At 46.2% G+C, this 21752-nt stretch overlaps 1 protein-coding gene across 2 annotated transcripts in view; it reads left to right on the plus strand.

Moving 5' to 3' along the window:
- The first annotated feature begins 10205 nt into the window (after positions 1-10205).
- TLE5 (TLE family member 5, transcriptional modulator) overlaps positions 10206-21752 on the plus strand; it is a 69631-nt gene continuing 58084 nt past the window's right edge. For both annotated transcript variants that reach the window (XM_082269355.1, XM_082269356.1), the window contains exon 1: positions 10206-10551. In XM_082269355.1, the coding sequence (XP_082125481.1) occupies positions 10519-10551 (33 nt within the window). In that variant the 5' untranslated portion in view covers positions 10206-10518. The remainder of the gene's footprint in view (positions 10552-21752) is intronic.

A 21752-nucleotide genomic window follows, 5' to 3' on the forward strand; every position in this document is an offset into this window, starting at 1 on the left:
TAACGTTCATGCGTTTTTGTTTGTGGATGGATTTACAGCTGCAGAATTATTACACTCAGTAGCCTTGTAGAGAATCTGTTGAACAACATATCCAACTCTCAGGACTTCATCACCATGTACAGCCTGTTATATACTATATATATATTAATAGATGGGAATGCTTTAGGAACATATTGGGCAAAGGCATCTTGCAGTGCATTCCTATGGGAAATAAATTTAGAAGAGACAAAGCCAAACCTGGCTGGTTAAACCGTAGCTACAAAAAACTTATTAGGGGAAAAAAATTGGCCTTCAAGAAATATAAATCAGAGGGCACAGTATCGACTTTCGAGCAATACAAGGAGGCAAATAAGAAAAGTAAACAAGAAATCAAGATGGCTAAAATCAACTTTGAGAGACAAATAGCGGAGGATAGTAAAAAAAACCCAAAGAAATTCTTTAAATATATCAACAGCAAAAAAACTAGGGCAGAGCATATTGCACACATAATTAACAATGATGGGAGGATGGTTACAGAGGACACTGAAAAAGCAACCGTGCTGAATGCTTTTTTCTCGTCAGTCTTTACACAGGAAACGGAGGGGTACACTGACCATGACTGTATGGTTAGTAGTAATACACAGGACTTGCCACTATGGCTAACAGAGGGTGAAATCAGGGAAAGGCTGGATAAACTCAACACAAACAAATCACCAGGCCCGGATGGCGTACATCCGAGAGTACTCAAGGAACTCAGTAAGGTTATATCCAGACCACTGTTCCTGATCTTTGCTGACAGTATTAGGACAGGAGATGTACCAGGGGATTGGAAGAAAGCTAACGTGATTCCGATATTCAAAAAGGGCCAGAGGCATATCCCGGGAAATTATAGGCCTGTCAGTTTGACATCAATAGTATGTAAACTTCTGGAGGGGATGATAAGGGACTATATCGTAGAGTTTGCTAAAGACAACAACATCATCAGCAGTAATCAGCACGGGTTTACAAATGGGCGTTCTTGTCAAACCAATCTATTAACATTCTACGAGGAGGTGAGCTGTGAGCTAGATAGGGGGAGATCAGTGGATGTGGTGTACTTGGATTTCGCTAAGGCGTTTGATACAGTTCCCCACAAGCGCTTAATTTATAAAATAAGGTCTGCAGGTATCGACAGCAGGGTTTGCTCTTGGATACGGAATTGGCTTAAAGGGCGTGTCCAAAGAGTGGTAATAAACAGCGCATACTCAGACTGGTCTGAGGATGTAAGCGGGGTGCCCCAGGGCTCAGTCCTGGGACCAACCTTGTTCAATTTATTCATAAACAACATTGAGGTAGGGATCAGTAGTTCCATATCAGTTTTTGCAGATGACACAAAATTGGCCAGAGCAATAACTGCACAGCATGAAGCAGATATCCTACAGAATGACCTGGACAAAATTACAGAGTGGGCAACGACATGGCAAATGAGGTTTAACGTGGAGAAGTGTAAGGTTTTGCACTTGGGGACTAAAAACATAAAAGCACAATACACATTAGGAGGGGAACCCTTGGGGGAATCAAAAATGGAGAAGGATCTGGGAGTCTTGGTTGATGATAGATTAGGCAACAGCATGCAATGTCAAGCGGCAGCTGCCAAAGCCAGCAGAATATTAGCATGCATAAAGAAAGGGATGTATTCCAGAGATAAGACTATAATCCTTCCACTTTATAAAACTCTGGTCCGACCGCATCTGGAGTATTCTGTCCAGTTCTGGTCGCCAGTCCTCAGGAGGGATGTGTTGGAGCTGGAGAGAGTCCAGAGAAGGGCAACTAAACTAATTAGGGGATTGGAGGACCTTGACTATGAGGAGCGTCTACAATCGCTCGATTTATTCTCCCTGGAGAAGAGACGTCTGAGGGGGGACATGATAGCAATTTATAAATATCTTAATGGGGATCCCAGCTTAGAAAAAAAGCTGTTCATTCGAAGGGATTGCATGAGGACTCGAGGGCATACAATGCGATTAGAGGAGAAGCGTTTTAACCTCAGGCAACGTGGGGGGTTCTTTACTGTTAGGGCTACAAGATTGTGGAATTCTCTACCACAAGAGGTGGTTTCTGCGGGTAGTATGGTGGCTTTCAAAAGACTCTTAGACTTACATCTCAAGGATCAGAACATTCAGGGGTATGTGAGATGATTACAGCCACACACACCTACACAGGTTGAACTGGATGGACTATTGTCTTTATTCAACCTCACCTACTATATACTATATACTATAATGGAGGGATAGAGTATATGAGGATATATAGATGAGAGACAAGCTATTGTATGGTGAGCACTAGAAGTAGTATAGGAGAGTTGCAGGTGATGGTAAGCAGATAGGTTCTGATGTCAAGTATAGTGCAGATGGTAAGAGGACACAGATGGAGTATACTTTAGACAGAGTAACCTAGTGCAAGGATAGTTCAAGGTAGTCCCAAGAGCTAACAGTCTTATGCAGATGATAGTGAATAGATAGATACAGATAGTCTTGGAAATTGCAGTAGATGACAGTAGGAGATTGGTTAGTAAGAATCCCCTGCGAGGTACTTATCACTTAGATAGGTTAGGAATAACAGTGTCCATTGGAGAGGGGTGATCCCGTAGCGAGATACGGATCACCAGCGAGGTTTCCGGCTTTAGTTCAGCAAGGAAGGTATGTCAGCAGCTCCGACTTCTCAGGCGTAGGTGCGATGAACATGTGGGTTTGAACGAGCGATGAGTGAGAGCAAACCGGCGATTGAAATAGCCGCTCATAGCGGCGCTCGGCAGTGATGTCATCCGGTCTTAAAGGTATATGCGTCCTTTGTTATACAAGATGGGACGCAATTAAGAGAGGAGAAATATGGAAACAAGGGTACCAGAGGTACCGGAACATTACAAGTGGTCAGTGTAGTGTAATGGTCAGTGTAGTGTAAAGGTCAGTGTAGTGTAGTGTAGTGTAGTGGTCAGTGTAGTGTAGTGGTCAGTGTAGTGTAATGGTCAGTGTAGTGTAAAGGTCAGTGTAGTGTAGTGTAGTGTAATGGTCAGTGTAGTGTAGTGTAATGCTCAGTGTAGTGTAATGCTCAGTGTAGTGTAGTGTAGTGTAGTGTTCAGTGTAGTGTAGTGTAGTGTAGTGGTCAGTGTAGTGTAATGGTCAGTGTAGTGTAATGGTCAGTGTAGTGTAGTGTTCAGTGTAGTGTAATGGTCAGTGTAGTGTAATGGTCAGTGTAGTGTAGTGGTCAGTGTAGTGAAATGGTCAGTGTAGTGAAATGGTCGGTGTAGTGTAATGGTCAGTGTAGTGAAATGGTCAGTGTAGTGTAATGATAAGTGTAGTGAAATGATCAGTGTAGTGAAATGGTCAGTGTAGTGTAATGATCAGTGTAGTGTAATGGTCAGTGTAGTGTAGTGGTCAGTGTAGTGTAATGGTCAGTGTAGTGTAATGATCAGTGTAGTGTAATGGTCAGTGTAGTGTAGTGGTCAGTGTAGTATATTGGTCAGTGTAGTGTAATGATCAGTGTAGTGTAATGATCAGTGTAGTGGTCAGTGTAGTGCAGTGGTCAGTGTAGTGTAATGGTCAGTGTAGTGTAATGATCAGTGTAGTGTAATGATCAGTGTAGTGTAATGGTCAGTGTAGTGTAGTGGTCAGTGTAGTGTAGTGGTCAGTGTAGTGTAATGGTCAGTGTAGTGTAATGGTCAGTGTAGTGAAATGGTCAGTGTAGTGTAGTGATAAAATGTACCTGCCTGATATAGATGCTAAGCTGCGAATGTATCTATCGCATACCAAGGATGATGGTACTGTTGGTGGGAACTTGGCATTATAAAGGCCTACTCAAAAAAGAGAGAATTGCAGGGAATTGTGGTTGCAGCTGAATGGGAGAATTATTCCAACTCTGCTACTTTGGCATTAAGTTTGAAATTCCCCTTTGAATTTTCTGTAATTCTCTCTTTATTGAATAGACCCTATAATCTGATAAGTAGGCGGAGATTATGTGGAATGGGGGGAGCTTCGGGGAAGTGGGTGTGGTAAGTAATTGACAGCTGTGCTGCAAAGTGTCCCTGGAATTTTTTTTCAAATGTTGGCAACTATGCAAATCAGGGACAGTCCCTTGAAATCAGGAACAGTTGGGAGCCGACTCGAGGACATACAATGCGATTAGAGGAGAAGCGTTTTAACCTCAGGCAGCGGGGGGGGGGGGGGTTCTTTACTGTTAGGGCTACAGGATTGTGGAATTCTCTACCAGGTGGTTTCTGCGGGAAGTATGGTGGCTTTCAACGAACTCTTGGGCTTACATCTCAGGGATCAGGACATTAGGGGCTATGTGAGATGATTACAGCCACACACACCTACACAGGTTGAACTGGATGGACTGTTGTCTTTATTCAACCTCACCTACTATGTAACTATGTAACTATGTAGCTATGAAACTCCCTCCCCCTCCCTCCTGGATGACGTATGACAAGCAGTGCATGGAATTATGGGCAATGTAGTCCAGAGGGGCGGGTTGCCTTGATGAATTGAGCTGCAGACTCAGAATGTAATGGCCACATGCTAGGAGGAGATGAGTTTCTGTTTTAAAATTTAGCAAAAAAGGTTTTTTTTTTTTCTCCGTCACTGATGAACACTGATAGGGATAGAAATAGATAAAACTATGAGAGAGTGCAAGTGAAGTAATAAGTCCTGATGTGCTTACTTCACTTGCACTTTATTCAATCAGAGACACAGTCTAATGCACTATTGCACTTTACTGGGTGTTTATTGTTTGAATTGCACATTATTTATTATTTATATATGTATTATAGGTTATGTCATGGTATGTTTAGCACTGTTTTAATCTTTATATTAATTTAGCAGTGCTATCACATAGTTTTATCTATTTTTATCTTAAAGGGACACTAGCACCAAAAAATTAAATGTTCCAGTGGCATACCAAGAAGGAGAGCAGAGGAGAGCCGCGTCACATCTTCACACAGGATGGCTTCCCCTACTGTTTCAGCTTTAATTTGAATCGCCGAGTGCCGCTGTCACCCAAAGTCCCGCCTCCTTGTTTGACTCCTTTGATAGACAGCACACTTGTCCAATGGCGGGATGTGTGCTGTCTGTCATAGGTAGGAGTCGATCCAGAAAGCGGGACTTGTGTGACGCGGGAGCCTGGTGATTCAAATTAAAGCTGAAACAGTGGGGGACGCCGGCCTGTGTGAAGATGTGATGTGGCTCTCCTTTCTCTCCTCCGCTCTCCTCCCTGATCCCCGGCGCTGCATTCCTGGGCACTGGTGAGGCTGCATTCCTGGGCACTGGTGAGGCTGCATTGCTGGGCACTGATGAGCCTGCATTCCTGGGCACTGCTGAGGCTGAATTCCTTGGCACTGATTAGGCTGCATTGCTGGGCACTGGTGAGGCTGCATTGCTGGACACTGGTGAGGCTACATTCCTGGGCACTGGTGAGGCTGCATTCCTGGGCACTGGTGAGGCTACATTGCTGGGCACTAGTGAGACTGCATTGCTAGGCACTGGTGAGACTAAATTGCAGGGCACTGGTCAGGCTGAATTGGATGGGCACTGGTGAGGCTGCATTGCTGGGCACTGGTGAGGCTGCATTGCTGGGCACTGGTGAGGCTGCATTCCTGGGCACTGGTGAGACTAAATTGCTGGGCACTGGTGAGGCTGCATTGCTGGGCACTGGTGAGGCTGCATTCCTGGGCACTGGTGAGACTAAATTGCTGGGCACTGGTGAGGCTGCATTGCTGGGTACTGGTGAGACTAAATTGCTGGGCACTGGTGAGTCTGCATTGGATGGCACTGGTGAGGCTGCATTGCTGGTCATCGGTGAGGCTGCGTAGATGGGCACTGGTGAGGCTGCATAGATGGGCACTGGTGAGGCTGTGTAGATGGGCACTGGTGAGGCTGAATAGATGGACACTGGTCAGGCTGCATTGGCTGTGCATTGGTCAGGCTGCATTGGGTGGGCACTGGTCAAGCTGCACTCCTAGGCACTTGTCAGGCTGCACTGCTAGGCATTGGTAAGGCTGCATTGGATGGGCACTAGTCAGACTGCATTGGATAGGCCCTGGGCAGGCTGCATTGGATGGGCCCTGGGCAGGCTGCATTGGATGGGCCCTGGGCAGGCTGCATTGGATGGGCCCTGGGCAGGCTGCATTGGATGGGCCCTGGGCAGACTGCACTAGATAGGCACTGGTGAGGCTACATTGGAAGAGCACTGGTGAGGCTGCATTGGAAGGGCACTGGTGAGGCTGCATTGGAAGGGCACTGGTGAGGCTACATTGGAAGGTCACTGGTGAGGCTGCATTGGAAGGGCACTGGTGAGGCTACATTGGAAGGGCACTGGTGAGGCTACATTGGAAGGGCATTGGTGAGGCTGCATTGGAAGGGCACTGGTGACGCTGCATTGCTGAGCACTGGTCAGGCTGCATAGATGGGCACTAAAGGCAAAAAGAAACAAAGAAAGGGCGCACCGACCTAGCGCATTATCCTCAATAATAGGCTTTATTTATGCAACATATAAAATGGCTACTCACAACCAAGGGTAGAAAATAATCATATCAAGCTCAGTCGCTCCAGTGTCAGGAATAGTCCATGTGTTAGTCCATAATCCTGTTAAGGTGAAGGCTGATGCGTTTCGAGGCTTAGCCGCGAGTGGCTCTGAGGAAGAGGCTGAGCCTCGAAACGTGTCAGCCGTCATCTTAACAGGATTATGGACTAACACTGACTATTCCTGACACTGGAACGACTGAGCTTGATATGATTATTTTCTACCTTTGTTTGTAAGTAGCCATTTTATATGTTGCATAAATAAAGCCTATTATTGAGGATAATGCGCTAGGTCAGTGCGCCCTTTCTTTGTTTATTTTTGCCTTTAGTACTGTTGGACTACCCCAGTCCTTTTTGGGCAGCAAGACTCTAGCCATCCGAGACGCCATATGTGAGTCCCGTGGGGAGTGTGGTCGGGAAGCTTGGATTCTAAGCGCAGGAGAAGGGTGGTATCACCTTATTGTTTTGGTGCATAGATGGGCACAGCTGAGACTTGCATTCTTTATGTAGCTCACACCTGAACTCTGCACTTTTTCTCTATCTTATCTTCATAATATTTGGTAGTCATATCTCAAAAATTCTAAGTATCTTTTTTTTTTTTTTTTAAAGGAGGAAATGTGAGAAATAACATGTATAGCATACAATAATTCCATAAACACATAGCACATATACTGCATATATTATTTGAGGAAAATATACTTATACAATAGTTTACCATTTGCCAATAAAAAAAATATATGTCCGCGGATTTTATTTTAACCACTTGCCGACCGCCGCATGACTATTTACTGCGGCGGTCAGCCCCTCACAGGCAAAGTGACGTAATACTACATCGCTAGCCTGTGAGGCTCTAGGGAGCAAGCGCGCCACTGGAGGCACGCGCCCGCTCGCTCACGGAACCCCCCGCGCGTGTCACTCGCGATCGTCGGTTACACCGGGAGAAAGGCATGCGGCTAATGTAAACAAAGCCTCCTGTCTTTCTCCCCTGTGTAACAGCAGAGATCATATGTATCTGTATATGTATACATATGTGCTATGTAGGACCGTAGATCTGTGCTGTTACATCACAAGCCACATCCAATCACAGTTAGAAGCACGCCCCTAGGGACACACTTAACCCCTCCCTCTCCAATAAAGTTAACCCCTTCCCTGCCAGTGTCATTTTTACAGTAACAGTGCATATGTATAGCACTGATTACTGTAGTAATGTCACTGGTACCCCCAAAAGTGTCAAAAATGTCAGTCAAGGGTCCGATCTGTCCGCCGCAATGTCGCAGTCCCGCAGAAAAAAATCACAGATCGCCGCCATTACTCATTAAAAAAAAAACAATAAAAATGACAAAAATCTTTCCCTTAGTTAGTAAACGCAATCACTTTTGCGCAAACCAATCAAAATACGCTTTTTGCGATTTTTCTTTTACCAAACATATGTAGCAGAAAACAAATTGGCCTAAAATGTTAAAAAAAATTTGATTTTTACTTTTTTTGGGGGAATTTCATATAAAAAAATGTTAAAAATATTGTTATTTTTGCAAAATTGTCGCTATATATTGTCGTTTATAGCGCATGATCAAAAAACGCACAGGTGATCAAATACCACCAAAAGAAAGCTGTTTGTGGGAAAAAAAGGACATCAATTTCATTTGGGTACAGGGTCGCACGGCCGCGCAATTGTCTGTTAAAGTCACGCAGTGCCGAATTGCAAAATAGGCCCTGGTCAGGAAGGGGGTAAAATCTTCCAGGGCTTAAGGCTCCATGTACACGGGACGTTGTAAATGTTTAGGAGCAGTTGGGTGTTTTTTTCAGAAGCCCCTGAACCCACCTGCATGTTATGTTATCTTATCTGTCCATGTACATAGGCTCGTTTACAGTCATTTGCAGGTAGTTGAGTTCAGGGGCGTTTTTTGGAACGCAATTATTTGCGTTCGAACGTGTGTTTCCCGACGTTTCAAATGCAAAAACGGGACTAAACGCGATGAAGTACGTTCAGCCACGTTATACTTTTTTTTTTCTTCCATTCAAAATCAATGGTTCCCTATGGGAGCCTATTGATTTGAATGGAAGTCACACCGCAAGTCGGATCAGGATGATCCGACTTGCGGTGCTACTTGCGCTGTGAGAATCTGGAGGGGGAACTCCACGCCAAAAATGGGAAAAAAACTGCGTGGGGGTCCCCCCCAGGTTCCAAACCAGGCCCTTCGGGTCTGGTATGGAATTTGAGGGTAGCCCCATGCCGATAAAACGGCGTGGGGTCCCCCCCAGAATCCATACCAGACCCTTATCCGAGCATGCAGCCCGGTAGGGCAGGAAGGGGGAGGGGACGAGCGAGCAGCCCCACGTGAGGGGGCGGGGGTCTCCTGATGACATCACCTGGCGGCCACGCCCACAATGGCTATATAACAAGCTGCAGAAACCGGAGACCGGCATAATCACCAGAGACATCATCTGAGGAGGACCTGGAGGAAGAAGAAGAGCCGAGGGCAAAAGAGCAGAAGATTGGACAGCAGAAGAGTGGACAGCAAAAGAGCAGAAGACAAGAAGAGTGGAGAGGGAGAAGACCAGATGAAGATTTTTAATAAACTTTCCAAAACGTCTCCTGTTGTTAATATATACACTGCCTTTTATGGGGTGAATGGGTAGGGGTACAGCGTACCCCATACCCATTCACATAGGGAGGGGATCTGGGGGGCCACCCTTGTTAAAGGGGCTTCCAGATACCGAGAAGTCCCCTGCCCGCAGACCCCCACAACCACCGCCTAGGGTTGTGGGGATGAGGCCCTTGTCCCCATCAACATGGGGGCAAGGTGCTTTGAGGTGGGGGGTGCAGAGCTCCCCATGCCCCAAAGCACAAACACCCCCCCATGTTGAGGGCATGTGGCCTGGTATGGTCCAGGGGGGTGGGGCCGCTCGCTCGTCCCCTCCCCCTTCCTGCCCTACCGGGCTGCATGCTCGGATAAGGGTCTGGTAAGGATTTTGGGGGGACCCCATGCCGTTTTTTTTGGCGTGGGGCTACCCTCAAATTCCATACCAGACCCGAAGGGCCTGGTTTGGAACCTGGGGGGGGACCCCCATGCAGTTTTTTTCCAATTTTTGGAGTGGAGTTCCCCCTCAAGATTCTCACAGCGCAAGTCGCACCGCAAGTCGGATCATCCTGATCTGACTTGCGGTGCGACTTCCATTCAAATCAATAGGCTCCCATATGAAATCCGTTGAATGGAGGCAGAAAAAACGCTGCTAAAAGCAACGTGGCCAAACGTGCAATAACGCAAATGGAAAAAGCTACTGAAAGCACGTTTAACAGCTGCTTTTTCCCGGCGTCAGAACTAGCTTTGCAGCACGTTTTTTCTAACGTCCGGTGTACATGGAGCCTAAGTGGTTAAAAATCTGGTCACCTTATCGTAAACCAAATTTTTCTGCTTTTAAAAAATGCCAGTAACCTCAACTGCCTGTAAACTAGTATTAAACGACTGAGTGTACATGTACACATAAGAGAACATAGAGGAAAGTTCAGGAGCTGCTGAAAAAAAACCCGCCCAAGTTCAGTTGAGCAGCCATAGCATACATGAGGCCTTATAGAGGAGAACACCCCCCAGGTGTGAGCACACCTAGCACGCTGTGCCGCATGAGCGCCTCCACAGCTCCACCCCTTCTTAGCCAGCAGAGGGCGCAAGAGGCTCGCTTTAGCGGCAGCCGCCATTAAACAAAAGGATCCCCTGTGGGGGAAGAGTGCTGAGATCGAGGAGCAGAGCTGGGACAGGCCGGGGGTTTAAGGGGAGGGGAGAATCAGGTTAAAGATCGGGCCGAGCCGTGTGCGAAGAAGGTTGTGGAAGAGAGGCGCTGCAGGCCTACAGAACGGAGAAGAGCTAGTGAAGGCCTCGGGCTTGAGGGGGGCGCTGAGCCTCGTCACAAGCAGCGGGAAAGGCGGCTTTGGGGCTGCTAACGTAGAGACTCCGTGTCACATCCGCACAGACCCGGGCACACAGGGGATATGATGTTTCCGCAAAGCAATAGCCGACACTCGGTGAGGAGAAGGCCCAGCCAGCGTGCTGTGTTCTACATGTGATCTCATGGACTGCTCATGACGTGTACAAGGGAGAGAGCGGGGGCACACTACTAACCGAGCATGGGGCCCTCACCTACACCCAGTCCTTACAGGCCGCAGACACACAACTTTCCATACAGAGCAGGAAAGGCTTTGTCTGTATTTTATTTTACTGTGAGATTCCTCTTCACTTCCTGTCACAGAGATGCAACAGGAAGTGAGAAATCTCTACAAAGGGAGGCAGCAACTCTGCCCTGCTTCCACCACTATTATAGCTGGTTGGTTATTTTTTATTTTCTGGCCTAGGTGAAAGGCCTGCTGCCTCCTGGAATGTCCCCATCACATATTCCAGGAGGCAGGAGGAGCTCATCCACAGAGCTAGAGTGTGTCATCAGGAGGTGGGCTGCCTGAACCTGAGTGAGGAGGACCAAGATGGCGGCGTAGGACACAATCCTAAGCAGCAGGATGATGAGGATCCACTGGAGCGGGTGAGTTTGTGTTTGGAAGAGAACCCTGCTTTACAGGTAAGGGGGATTGTAGGGGGCTGGGGGAGTGATTGTAGGGGGCTGGGGGAGTGATTGTAGGGGGCTGGGGGAGTGATTGTAGGGGGCTGGAGGAGTGATTGTAGGGGGCTGGAGGAGTGATTGTAGGGGGCTGGAGGAGTGATTGTAGGGGGCTGGGGGAGTGATTGTAGGGGGCTGGGGGAGTGATTGTACTGGAGGAGTGATTGTAGGGGGCTGGAGGAGTGATTGTACTGGGGGAGTGATTGTAGGGGGCTGGAGGAGTGATTGTACTGGAGGAGTGATTGTAGGGGGCTGGGGGAGTGATTGTACTGGAGGAGTGATTGTAGGGGGCTGGAGGAGTGATTGTACTGGGGGAGTGATTGTAGGGGGCTGGAGGAGTGATTGTACTGGAGGAGTGGTTGTAGGGGGCTGGAGGAGTGATTGTACTGGAGGAGTGATTGTAGGGGGCTGGAGGAGTGATTGTACTGGAGGAGTGATTGTAGGGGGCTGGAGGAGTGATTGTAGGGGGCTGGAGGAGTGATTGTACTGGAGGAGTGGTTGTAGGGGGCTGGAGGAGTGATTGCAGGGGGCTGGAGGAGTGATTGTCCTGGAGGAGTGGTTGTAGGGGGCTGGAGGAGTGATTGCAGGGGGCTGGAGGAGTGATTGTACTGGAGGAGTGATTGTACTGGAGGAGTGATTGTACTGGAGGAGTGATTGTACTGGAGGAGTGATTGTAGGGGGCTGGAGGAGTGATTGTAGGGGGCTGGAGGAGTGATTGTAGGGGGCTGGAGGAGTGATTGTAGGGGGCTGGAGGAGTGATTGTAGGGGGCTGGAGGAGTGATTGTACTGGAGGAGTGGTTGTAGGGGGCTGGAGGAGTGATTGTACTGGAGGAGTGATTGTAGGGGGCTGGAGGAGTGATTGTAGGGGGCTGGAGGAGTGATTGTACTGGAGGAGTGGTTGTAGGGGGCTGGGGGAGTGGTTGTAGGGGGCTGGGGGAGTGGTTGTAGGGGGCTGGGGGTGTGATTGTACTGGAGGAGTGGTTGTAGGGGGCTGGGGGAGTGGTTGTAGGGGGCTGGGGGTGTGATTGTACTGGAGGAGTGGTTGTAGGGGGCTGGGGGAGTGGTTGTAGGGGGCTGGAGGAGTGATTGTAGGGGGCTGGGGGTGTGATTGTACTGGAGGAGTGGTTGTAGGGGGCTGGGGGAGTGGTTGTAGGGGGCTGGAGGAGTGAAGTTCCTATCTAGGTTTTAGAAAATAGAGATGGACAGAGGGCGCACCAGCCTAGCATTTTATCTTTAAAACAATTTATTGTAATTGACATGTATACACATTTTTATTTTTTATGTATACACATTATACTCCTATCTAGGTTTAATGCATCTGATTTTAGATTCCGGCCATTAGCTGTGAGAGGCATTAAAAACAATGGGAGACTGCTGACTCTCGCAACCACTCGCATGTAATGACTCGGGCACCGATCACATGCGATCGTACCTTGACATTAAGCAATCTATGTCCAGGGCTGATTGCTCTTTCATTGAGCAGTTGTTAGAGCCAGCGGCCCCCATTTGATTTCAATGGGTCTGCCTCTCGCACTCAATCGCGGGAGCCTCCTGCTGGGGTTCTTGCATCTATTTAGATGCACGTTGCATTTGCGGGTTACAATGCACCTTTCTGAATTTGGAGCGCCTTGCAGCAGGGGGTCCAGTGTCCGTATTCCCTCCCCCGTGCACCGTTTCATGCCGGATCACACTTGTGCGATGCGGGAAGGCTGCGAATTCGCAGCCTGTTCCCGCATCGCAAACGCACATCTGGCAGTTCACACTGCCATATGCGATACGCTGGGGGTGTCAATGAAATGTTAACGACACCCCCAGTTTGATCGCATATCGCAGTGCGATCTGACAGTTCGCACAGGATCAGATCGCACAAGTGTGAACCGCTGTGCGATCCGATCCTGATGCGGCTGAAAAAATGCCTCATGTGCGACTTTTGTGCGGGTGCAGTGCGAATTTAGCCATACAAAGTGTCTGCACATCCGATCACATGTAATGAAGGAGCAGTGCGCTCCGATATTACATGCGATCTCCGCACATGCGGAAGTGTGAACCGGCACTTCAAGTCCAAATTTTTGACTGAATTCGTAACTGAAACAGACCAGAAGACACACAGGACTTTCTGCAAGCCGCTCCGCAGCTGACATGGCGCTTTGTGAACCGGCTCCATTGAGAAATCCCCTTTTGAAAAAAAAAAATGAGAAAACCTGCATCCAATTCGCAACAGTGTGAACCCAGCCTTAAGCACCCCTTTACCCACTTGACCTCTGGAAGATTTACCCCCCTTCATAACCAGGCCATTTTTTGCACCGTTAAATTAACTGGCAACTGCACGGTAGTGCAATGCTGTACCCAAATAAGATTTGTCTTCCCGTCCCCCCCCCCCCCCCCCCCCAACAAATAGAGCTTTCTTTTGGTGGTATTTGATCACCTCTGTGTTTAATTTTTGCACTTTAAGGCCCCTTTCACACTTGTGCGACGCGATTTTACCACGATTTTTCGACGCGACTTTGCCGCGATTTGAAAGCAATGGCTATATACCTCAAAACGCATTAAAATCGTGCCAAAGTAGTGCAGGAACTACTTTGAAGTCGGTGCGACTTCAAAACGCACTGATGTGAATGGGTCTCATTGAAAATAATGGAAAACGACTTGTCATGCGATTTTGTGGGACAAGTCGCACTAATGTGAAAGGGGCCTAAACAAAAAAAACTGACAATTTTGGAGAAATAAACATTTTTTACTTTCGGCTGTAAAACATATCCATCAAAAAAAAAATCTAATTTCTTCATCAATTTAGGCCAATCTGTATTCTACATATTGGTAAAAAAAAAAAAAAAAAATTCTCTAAGCATTTGGTTTGCGCAAAAGTTATTGCGTCTATAAACTATGGTAAATTTCCTTTTTCTATTAGTAATGGCAGCGATCAGTGACTTCTAGCGGGACTGTGATATTGTGGCAGACATACTGACACTTTTTGGGGACCAGTGACACTAATACAGTGATCAGTGCTAAAAAAAAATGCGCTGTCACTGTACTAATGACACTGGCTAGGAAGGGGTTAACAGAGGCAATCAAAGGGTTACCTGTGTGCCTAGTCAGTGTTTTGTGTACTGTGGGAGGTGCTTTTACTAGGGGAACACATTTCAATGCCCCTGCTTGTTTACAAAGTCACACCGCTGTTCTGCCCCTGTACCAAACAATCGGCGGGTGTTGGCAGACATCAAGTCTACGGTACCCGCCGATCAGCTTCCGCTGTGTATAATCGCAGTGGGAGTGAGCCACTGGCGACGCATATTCCCATCCGCTACCTGGCAGATCCATGTATATACGTGATCTGGCACAGAGGAGCCACCCTGTAGCAGTAAGGCTGCTATAGGGTGGACCTTGTTTCCTTTCCTACCTACTTTCCATCATCGCCTGCCTACCTCCCTTCTCTCTTAACAATTAAACATTTATTGTTTTCAAATACTTTTTTTTTTTTTAATTTTTGAGAATTTTTTGGCCCTTTTATGTTTCCTGTATAGGTGCGAATGATGTCCCAGTCACCCTCAGCTTCCGGGGATGCCTACGTCATGTATCCCAGGAGGCCTCATGGTCAGTATTGAGCTCAGGCATATTCGAACGCGAGTTCAAACCCGCCTGAGCTGCTATCTCACCAGAAAGCTGTTATATTCGTCCGAGGCATTCCCTCTCCCTGCAGACAGACCTATATACGCCTTGGCTGTCTATGATTGGTTCTTGGCTTTGACAGCTCAGGCAGGTTCAAACTCGTGTCCAATAATGCCGGAGTTCATTGCTACTTGGAGTACTGTACAGCACGTGTACCGCATTGTTATCTGGGGACTCGCTGTTTCTTCCTCATTGATTTTGCTAGCCCTCTGAACACATGGTTTAAATAACTATTTTTATCTATTATTTTCAGTGAGGAAAGATTAGCTGGCTTCTCTGCTGTTTTATTAGAAACGTATGAAAAAAAACCGGGACAACAAGCAATGAAAGTTACCCCAAAAGTGCCATATTTGAGTAACCTGGGTATAAATAAGCTACATTAACCAAAAATTGCCAACAAATTATGAATCAAAATCAAGTTTATTAGAATTGTACCCTCATTACCATCTTGGTGACAACAGTTTCAGCAGACAGGAAGTGAGGGACACAGATACAATTCTGACACAGGTTCTTACCCTTTCCTTCTCTACCTAAAATGTGTTCGTCTGTATCTGTTGTTGGAGAGTTCTCATCACTTCCTGTCTGTAAAATTGTCAACCGGACAAAGTTATAGTCAGGGTCTGTAACAAAGTCCTGCAGAGCAATAAGTTGACATACTATTTAAAGAGGTTGTAAACCTCCCAAAAAAATAAATGCCTGAGGGACAAAGGCATAATGAGCTAGTATGCATAGCATACTAGCTCATTATTAAATACCTTAAAAGGAAGCCCCCCACAGCACCACCTGCACAACACTTACATGGCCGACATGTTAACCCGTCTTCCTTCCAGGTTGGTGTCCCCTGACCATCTCCTTGGCCAGTGCTGTGATGTCACTCCCGTGCATGCGCACTGGAGCTGCTGTTTACGGCACAGGGCTCTGAAGGAACAGCATGAGGGGCCGTTCCTTTAGAGCGCATGCGCCAGTGACGTCACTGGCTGAATGTAAGGTAAATATCCCCTAAACGGTACATGTTTAGGAGATATTTACAGTACCTATAGGTAAGCCTTATCATAGGCTTACCTATAGGTACAAGTTACAGAGGAAGCTTTACTTCCTCTTTAACCACTTGCCATCCCCCACAGTGATTTTACTGTGAGTGGGTGGCAACTGTAGGCTCAGCGACGTACTGGTATGTAGCTAAGCACGTGCGCACTGGCACCCCCCCTGGGGTGTGCAGCGGCATGATCCTATGACCACTGTGTCCTGGGGATACTGGATCACTACGCTTGGTACCCGGCCCGGGGTTATGTGGTAGCTATGACCAATCATAGCAATCACATGATATGGGAACAAATCAATCATGAATGGCTTCCATTCAGGATTGCTTGCCTACTATTGTGATGTGCTACAGCTAATTACAGATCACAATAGTAAGCAAGCTGTTTTGAATAAAAGCCATTCATGACAGCTAAAACTATTGCAGTGTTCATTCATGCTATAAGCAATAACGGTGTACAAAAAAAAAAAAATCCCTAATCATCCCTTTGGAGCACTACAGTGTCACTATGGTGATCGTGAACTACTCTGATGAGAGTATGCAAAAAAAAGAAATCTTAAAGAAAACAAATTTTAATACATTTTTTATTTAATTTTTTACATATTGTCAGTATTCCTGATCACCACCACACAGTCATATGACACTGTACTGCACTGGTGACAGTGTGTAAAAATAGTACGTTGTGAAAAATTAAACAAATTTACCCCTCATTTTCCAATAAAGTGCAAGAAAAAAATTACAACTTCAAAAAACTCGCCATGCCTTCTACTAAATATCTTGGACTGTCTACTTTCCAAAAGTGGTAATTTGGAGGGTATTTGTACTGCATTTTAGGGCCTCAAGAAATGAGTACATCAGAATCGATCAATTTTCAAATGTATATTCCAAAGTTTGAAGACTATCTCTCACGCAGACTAAATATAAACTGATTTGTTTTTTTTTTTAACCAAAGAAATGTAGCAGACTACATTTTGGCCTAAATTTATTTAGAAAGATTATTTGCAAAATGTTACAACAGAAACTTTTTTTTTTTTTTCAAAATGTTACTTTTTGGTTTATATAGCAAAGAATAAAAAGCCTAGTGATGATTAAATGCCACCAAATAAAACTATTTGTGTGAAAAAAAATATTAAGTTCATTTGGGTACAGTGCTGCATGACCGAGCAATTAAAATTTTTTTACTCCATTAGTAATGAGCTATTAAAGTCATTTTAAAGTAGCACAGTGCTAAATGGCAAAATATGTTTTGGTCATGAAGGGGGTAAAATTTTCAATATTTGTATGATATAGATGCACCGAAATTTCGGCGGGCGAAACAGATCGGCCGAACATGGTGTTTTCGCCATTTTGCCAATAGAGATTTTGCCACAAATTTTCTATGATTTTTACTGTGCTCCTGGTGTTTTTCATAGGTCATGTGACTTAAAAATGCAACACAGGTGCATTATTCATGCGTTTTTGCTGCATTTTCGAAGGGGAGGTGCGTGTTTTTTTTTTTTTTATTTATTTATTTTTTTTAAATTGAATAAGAATGAAGCAAGCAATATTTTGAACACCACAGCGGAAGTGCAACAGGCCAGTGTGAAGACATGCATAGAATTTAAAGGGATGCATATTTCTTAAGCTAAAGGTGGCAATAATGACTGACAAATTCATATTCATTTAAATTCATATTATTTACAAAGTCAAATATAATACAATCATATATATTCCTTTTTATTATTATAATTTCTCTTTTAGTCATTGACAGACACAGCTACTGTAATTCTTGTCCATTGGGTTTATACCGCCCCTGACAGGAGTAGGACACTAGGCAGAAAAAAAACTTTTGGCTACTCCCATGGGCAGTCCCAGGAGGTACATTCCCTCGCTCTGCTATAGTCACTCGGTTTTTTTTTTTTTCCTGCCTACTCAGGACCTAGTTCCTTGCTGGGTTCTTTGGTCCTGGCAATTTTTTATATAGAACATTTTTTCCTCTTGGATTTTTCCTGTGAGATCTTCTATCAACTGCCGGACTGGGCGACGGGCTGGATAATCTAGATCCAGTGGTCACCCCAGTCTGGCCAGTGAGCGCGCGCGCAGGCCTCAGCTCCACGCTAAGTCGACCGGTACATAGCCCCACTGGACGGGGGCTGGCCCTGTGAGTTGAGCATCTCAAAGTCGCATACGACCTGGCCTTGGCTTAAGTTGCAACTCCCCACCCCTCCCCCCATCCTGCCTGGATCTTTCCTGAGGCCTGGTCTCCCCGTTGTGGGTCCCTGTATGCCTTGTGGTGCCCCCATTTTGTTGTAACCTGTGGTGTTTTTTTTTTTTTTTGAAACTGCGATGGAGGCGCAGGTACCCTTTGGCACTCACAAGCCATCCAGAGCAGCAAAGGTGTTTCCTTTCCCCGCCTATTTAGATGGAATTTTGGCTAAAGAGTGGGGACGACCAAAATGAGCAAGAGTACCTTCCTTCCAAAGGCTACTAAGGGCAAGGGACCTTCCTTCAGCTCAAAAGAAGTATTTTTTTTTTTCGTTCCTCAGGATCAACTGACAAGGGCTCGAGGCCTTTCAGGGCCTCCTCTGGTGGATCCAATTTAACCTGGTCTGGCAAGCCGAGAGCAGGCTTACCAGGCCCACGGAAAAGGCTATTTCAGCATGAAGGTGTGCCCTCACCCCTATCTGGAGTGGGGGGATGTCTTTGATGGTTTCCGGACCTGTGGACTTCCCTGGTGCAAGACAAGTGGGTCCACAAAGTTATTGGTTCCGGCTACAAGATCAAGTTTTGCTCATGTTCCTTGTCTTGTCAAGGAGTGACTGTCCTAGTTGAGACTTCAGAACATTTTCAGGGTTTTTACTCAACCCTGTTCAGTCCGCAGGAAGAAAGGCGAAGTGCGTCCAATCCTGGACCTCAAGATGCTAAACTGCTTTGTGCGGGTACAGGAGTTCAAAATGGAGTCCATTCAAATGGCGGTGGCCCTGCATCATGGAGTTTTCCTCGCCTATATCGATATCAAGGATGCCTACCTTCACATTCCAAAATGTGCCAGTAACCAGCGTTTTCTCCTCTTTGCTGTGGGAGAGGAGCATTCTCGGTTTTTGGCGTTACACTTTGCTCTCGCCTCCGTTCCTTGGGTCTTCCCAAAAGTGTTGGCTCCAGTGTTATCCTTGCTACGTCAATGGGGGATCGCGGTACTGGGCTATTTGGAGGATGATCTTCTGCGAGCGGAGTCTCTGTCTGCTCTGGTGGAGAACCTGGAGTTCACAATACCAACTCTACAGGAGTTCGGCTTAATTCTGGTTTTTCAGAAGTCTGCCCTGGTTTCGGATGCTTTCTTTGGCCGCAAGGTTTTGCAGGCTGCTGTCTAAGAGGACTTGATCCTCTTTGAGGGTGTGTGGTGTGTTTTTTTTTTTTTTTTTTTTTTTTTTTCTCCACGTGGGCTCCATTTGTTTTCGGTTGGCTACTCTAACTATGTAAGATCAGGAGCCGTGTCTGTCAATGAACGAAAGAGAAAATGCGATTTACTGTGGACTTAACGTAAAATCCATTTCTCTGATATTCATTGACGGACACAGCACCCACAGTGACTATAGCAGAGAGAGGAGTATACCCCCTGGGACTGCCCATGGATGTTGCCAGAAGTTTTTTTTTTTGCCAAGTTTCCTACTCCCTGTCAAGAATGACAGGAGCTGTGTCAGTCAAACATCAGAGAAATGTTTTTTTACGGTAAGTAAAAAATCCCATGTTTTGGCACCAAAATTTTTATTTGGCGCATCTCTAATGTGTTTTTAAGAGAAGTATGGGGTTTGGAGGGTCTCCCCCCCCCAATTTATATTTACCTAGGTGGATGCAGATGCTGCATTTTATCCCCCAGGGCCTCTGCACTGAGAACCGAGTGATTGAACACCGCTATTCGCTCGGCTCTGACAGCTACCTGAACAAAGAGCTACTGCTGACTGTCAGTCAGCAGCTTTCTGCTCTGCCCCCTCCACACTCACTGGAGCGTTGGGCTGTGGAAGGGCGGGGAGTGGCCAGCTCAGGCTCTCAGTGGCTCGCTGAGAGGCTGAGCGGAATGTCGGTCCAGGCACCTGGCGGATCCTGACTCCGTGGTTGTGATGACGCGGTGCCTGGACCTACTTCTCTGACGTCAGCAAAGAGCTGACTTTAGCCCACTCTCTGCTGAAAACGGGTGACAGGAGTGCAGAACGAACTGCACTCCTGTGATCCATAGATGTACAGCCAAACAAACTTTGGCTGTACATCTTTAAACCCTCAGCCTCTAAAGAGCTTGTGTGATGTAAATAATACCAGTTAGGCTCGGTTCACACCTATGGGATGCGGGAACCCTGCGAATCTACTGCGGGTTCACGCATTGCATTCAAATTGCAGGCAGTTAACACTGCCACATGTGAATCGCTGGGGATGTCAATACAAAGTTAACAATACCCCCAGATCAGTTCGCGTATCGCAGTGCGAACTGACAGTTTGGACACGAATTGGATCACATTGGTGTGAACCACCATGCGATCAGATTCTGCTGCGGATCCAAAAAAGGGTCCTGTGTGTGTTCAGTCCGAATCAGATGCGAATTTATCCATACAGTCTGTATGGCTGAATTTGCATCGCACAGACATCGCATGTGATTTTCAGAGCAGTGCGCTCCGAATCGCATGCGATGTCTGTCATTGCTATAGTGTGCTCCGGGACTTAGGACTGGTACAAACTTAGGTTTTTTTTTTTGGGGGGGGGGGGGTAAATGACCGCTCCGATCAGAGCTGCTGTCCTAACTATTCAAAGTTGTACTGCGATCTCCCCTGCTGAGCTGTTGTTCTGAAGGGAAAGCCCCCCCCCCTTAGTTTCCTAAGGCCCCTTTCACTCTTATGCGACGCGATTTCGAAAGCAATGGCAAGGCTATATGCCTCAAAACGCATTAAAATCGTGGCAAAGTAGTGCAGGAACTACTTTGAAGTCGGTGCGACTTCAAAACGCACTGATATGAATGGGGCTCATTGAAAATAATGGAAAACGACTTGTCGTGCGATTGTGTGGTCCAAAATCGCGGGACAAGTCGCACTAGTGTGAATGGGGCCTAAACCAAAACTTTAAAAGTCTGTATGCACGGTCTGATTTGGACCGTCTGCCTTTTCTTTAAAATTTTTTTGTCTGACAAGCAATGTCACCCGTCTGTCTAGGGGAGGAATTCTTTTATGACCAAAAAACGTCAAGGTACATCTAAAACAGATGTCCAGATCAGTCAAAATTTCACCTGCGTTACTTTACCTGACAAATGCGCTGTCATGCAACGCTGTACCCAAATAAAATAGATGCCCCCAAATGGGTTTCTTTTGGTGGTATTTGATCAGCTGTGTGGTTTTTATGTTTTGCACTATAAACACACAGAAAAAAAACAGACAATTAAAAAAATAAATATACATATTTTTTACTTTGCTTTAAAACCTCTCTATAAATAACTTTATTTTTATTTTTTTTAACATTCTAATTTCCTTATCAATTTAGGCCAATATGTATTCTGCTACATATTTTTGTAAAAAAAAAAAAAAAAAACCCCCAATAAGCGTAAATGGATTAGTTTGCCTAAAAGTCTACAATTTTATATGGTATATATTTATTGAATTTTTTTTTTACTAGCAATGGTGGCGATCAGCGTTTTTTAGTGGCATTGCGACACTGTGGCAGACAAATCTGACACTAAGTGACACTTTTTGGGGACCAGTGACTCTAATACAGTGATCCGTGCTAAATAAAATTTTAAAATGCACGGTCACTGTACTAATGACACTGGAGGGGAAGGGGGTTAACATGAGGGGCAATCAAAGGGTTAAATGTGCTCCTAGGCAGTGCTCTCTAACACTGTGGGGGATGACCACAAGATCTCCATCTTCCATTCCCACAGAACGACGGTCTGCCTC

This window comes from Pelophylax lessonae, assembly GCF_965119305.1.
Source record: "Pelophylax lessonae genome assembly, chromosome: 1".
In the NCBI taxonomy this organism is placed as follows: Eukaryota; Metazoa; Chordata; class Amphibia; order Anura; family Ranidae; genus Pelophylax; species Pelophylax lessonae.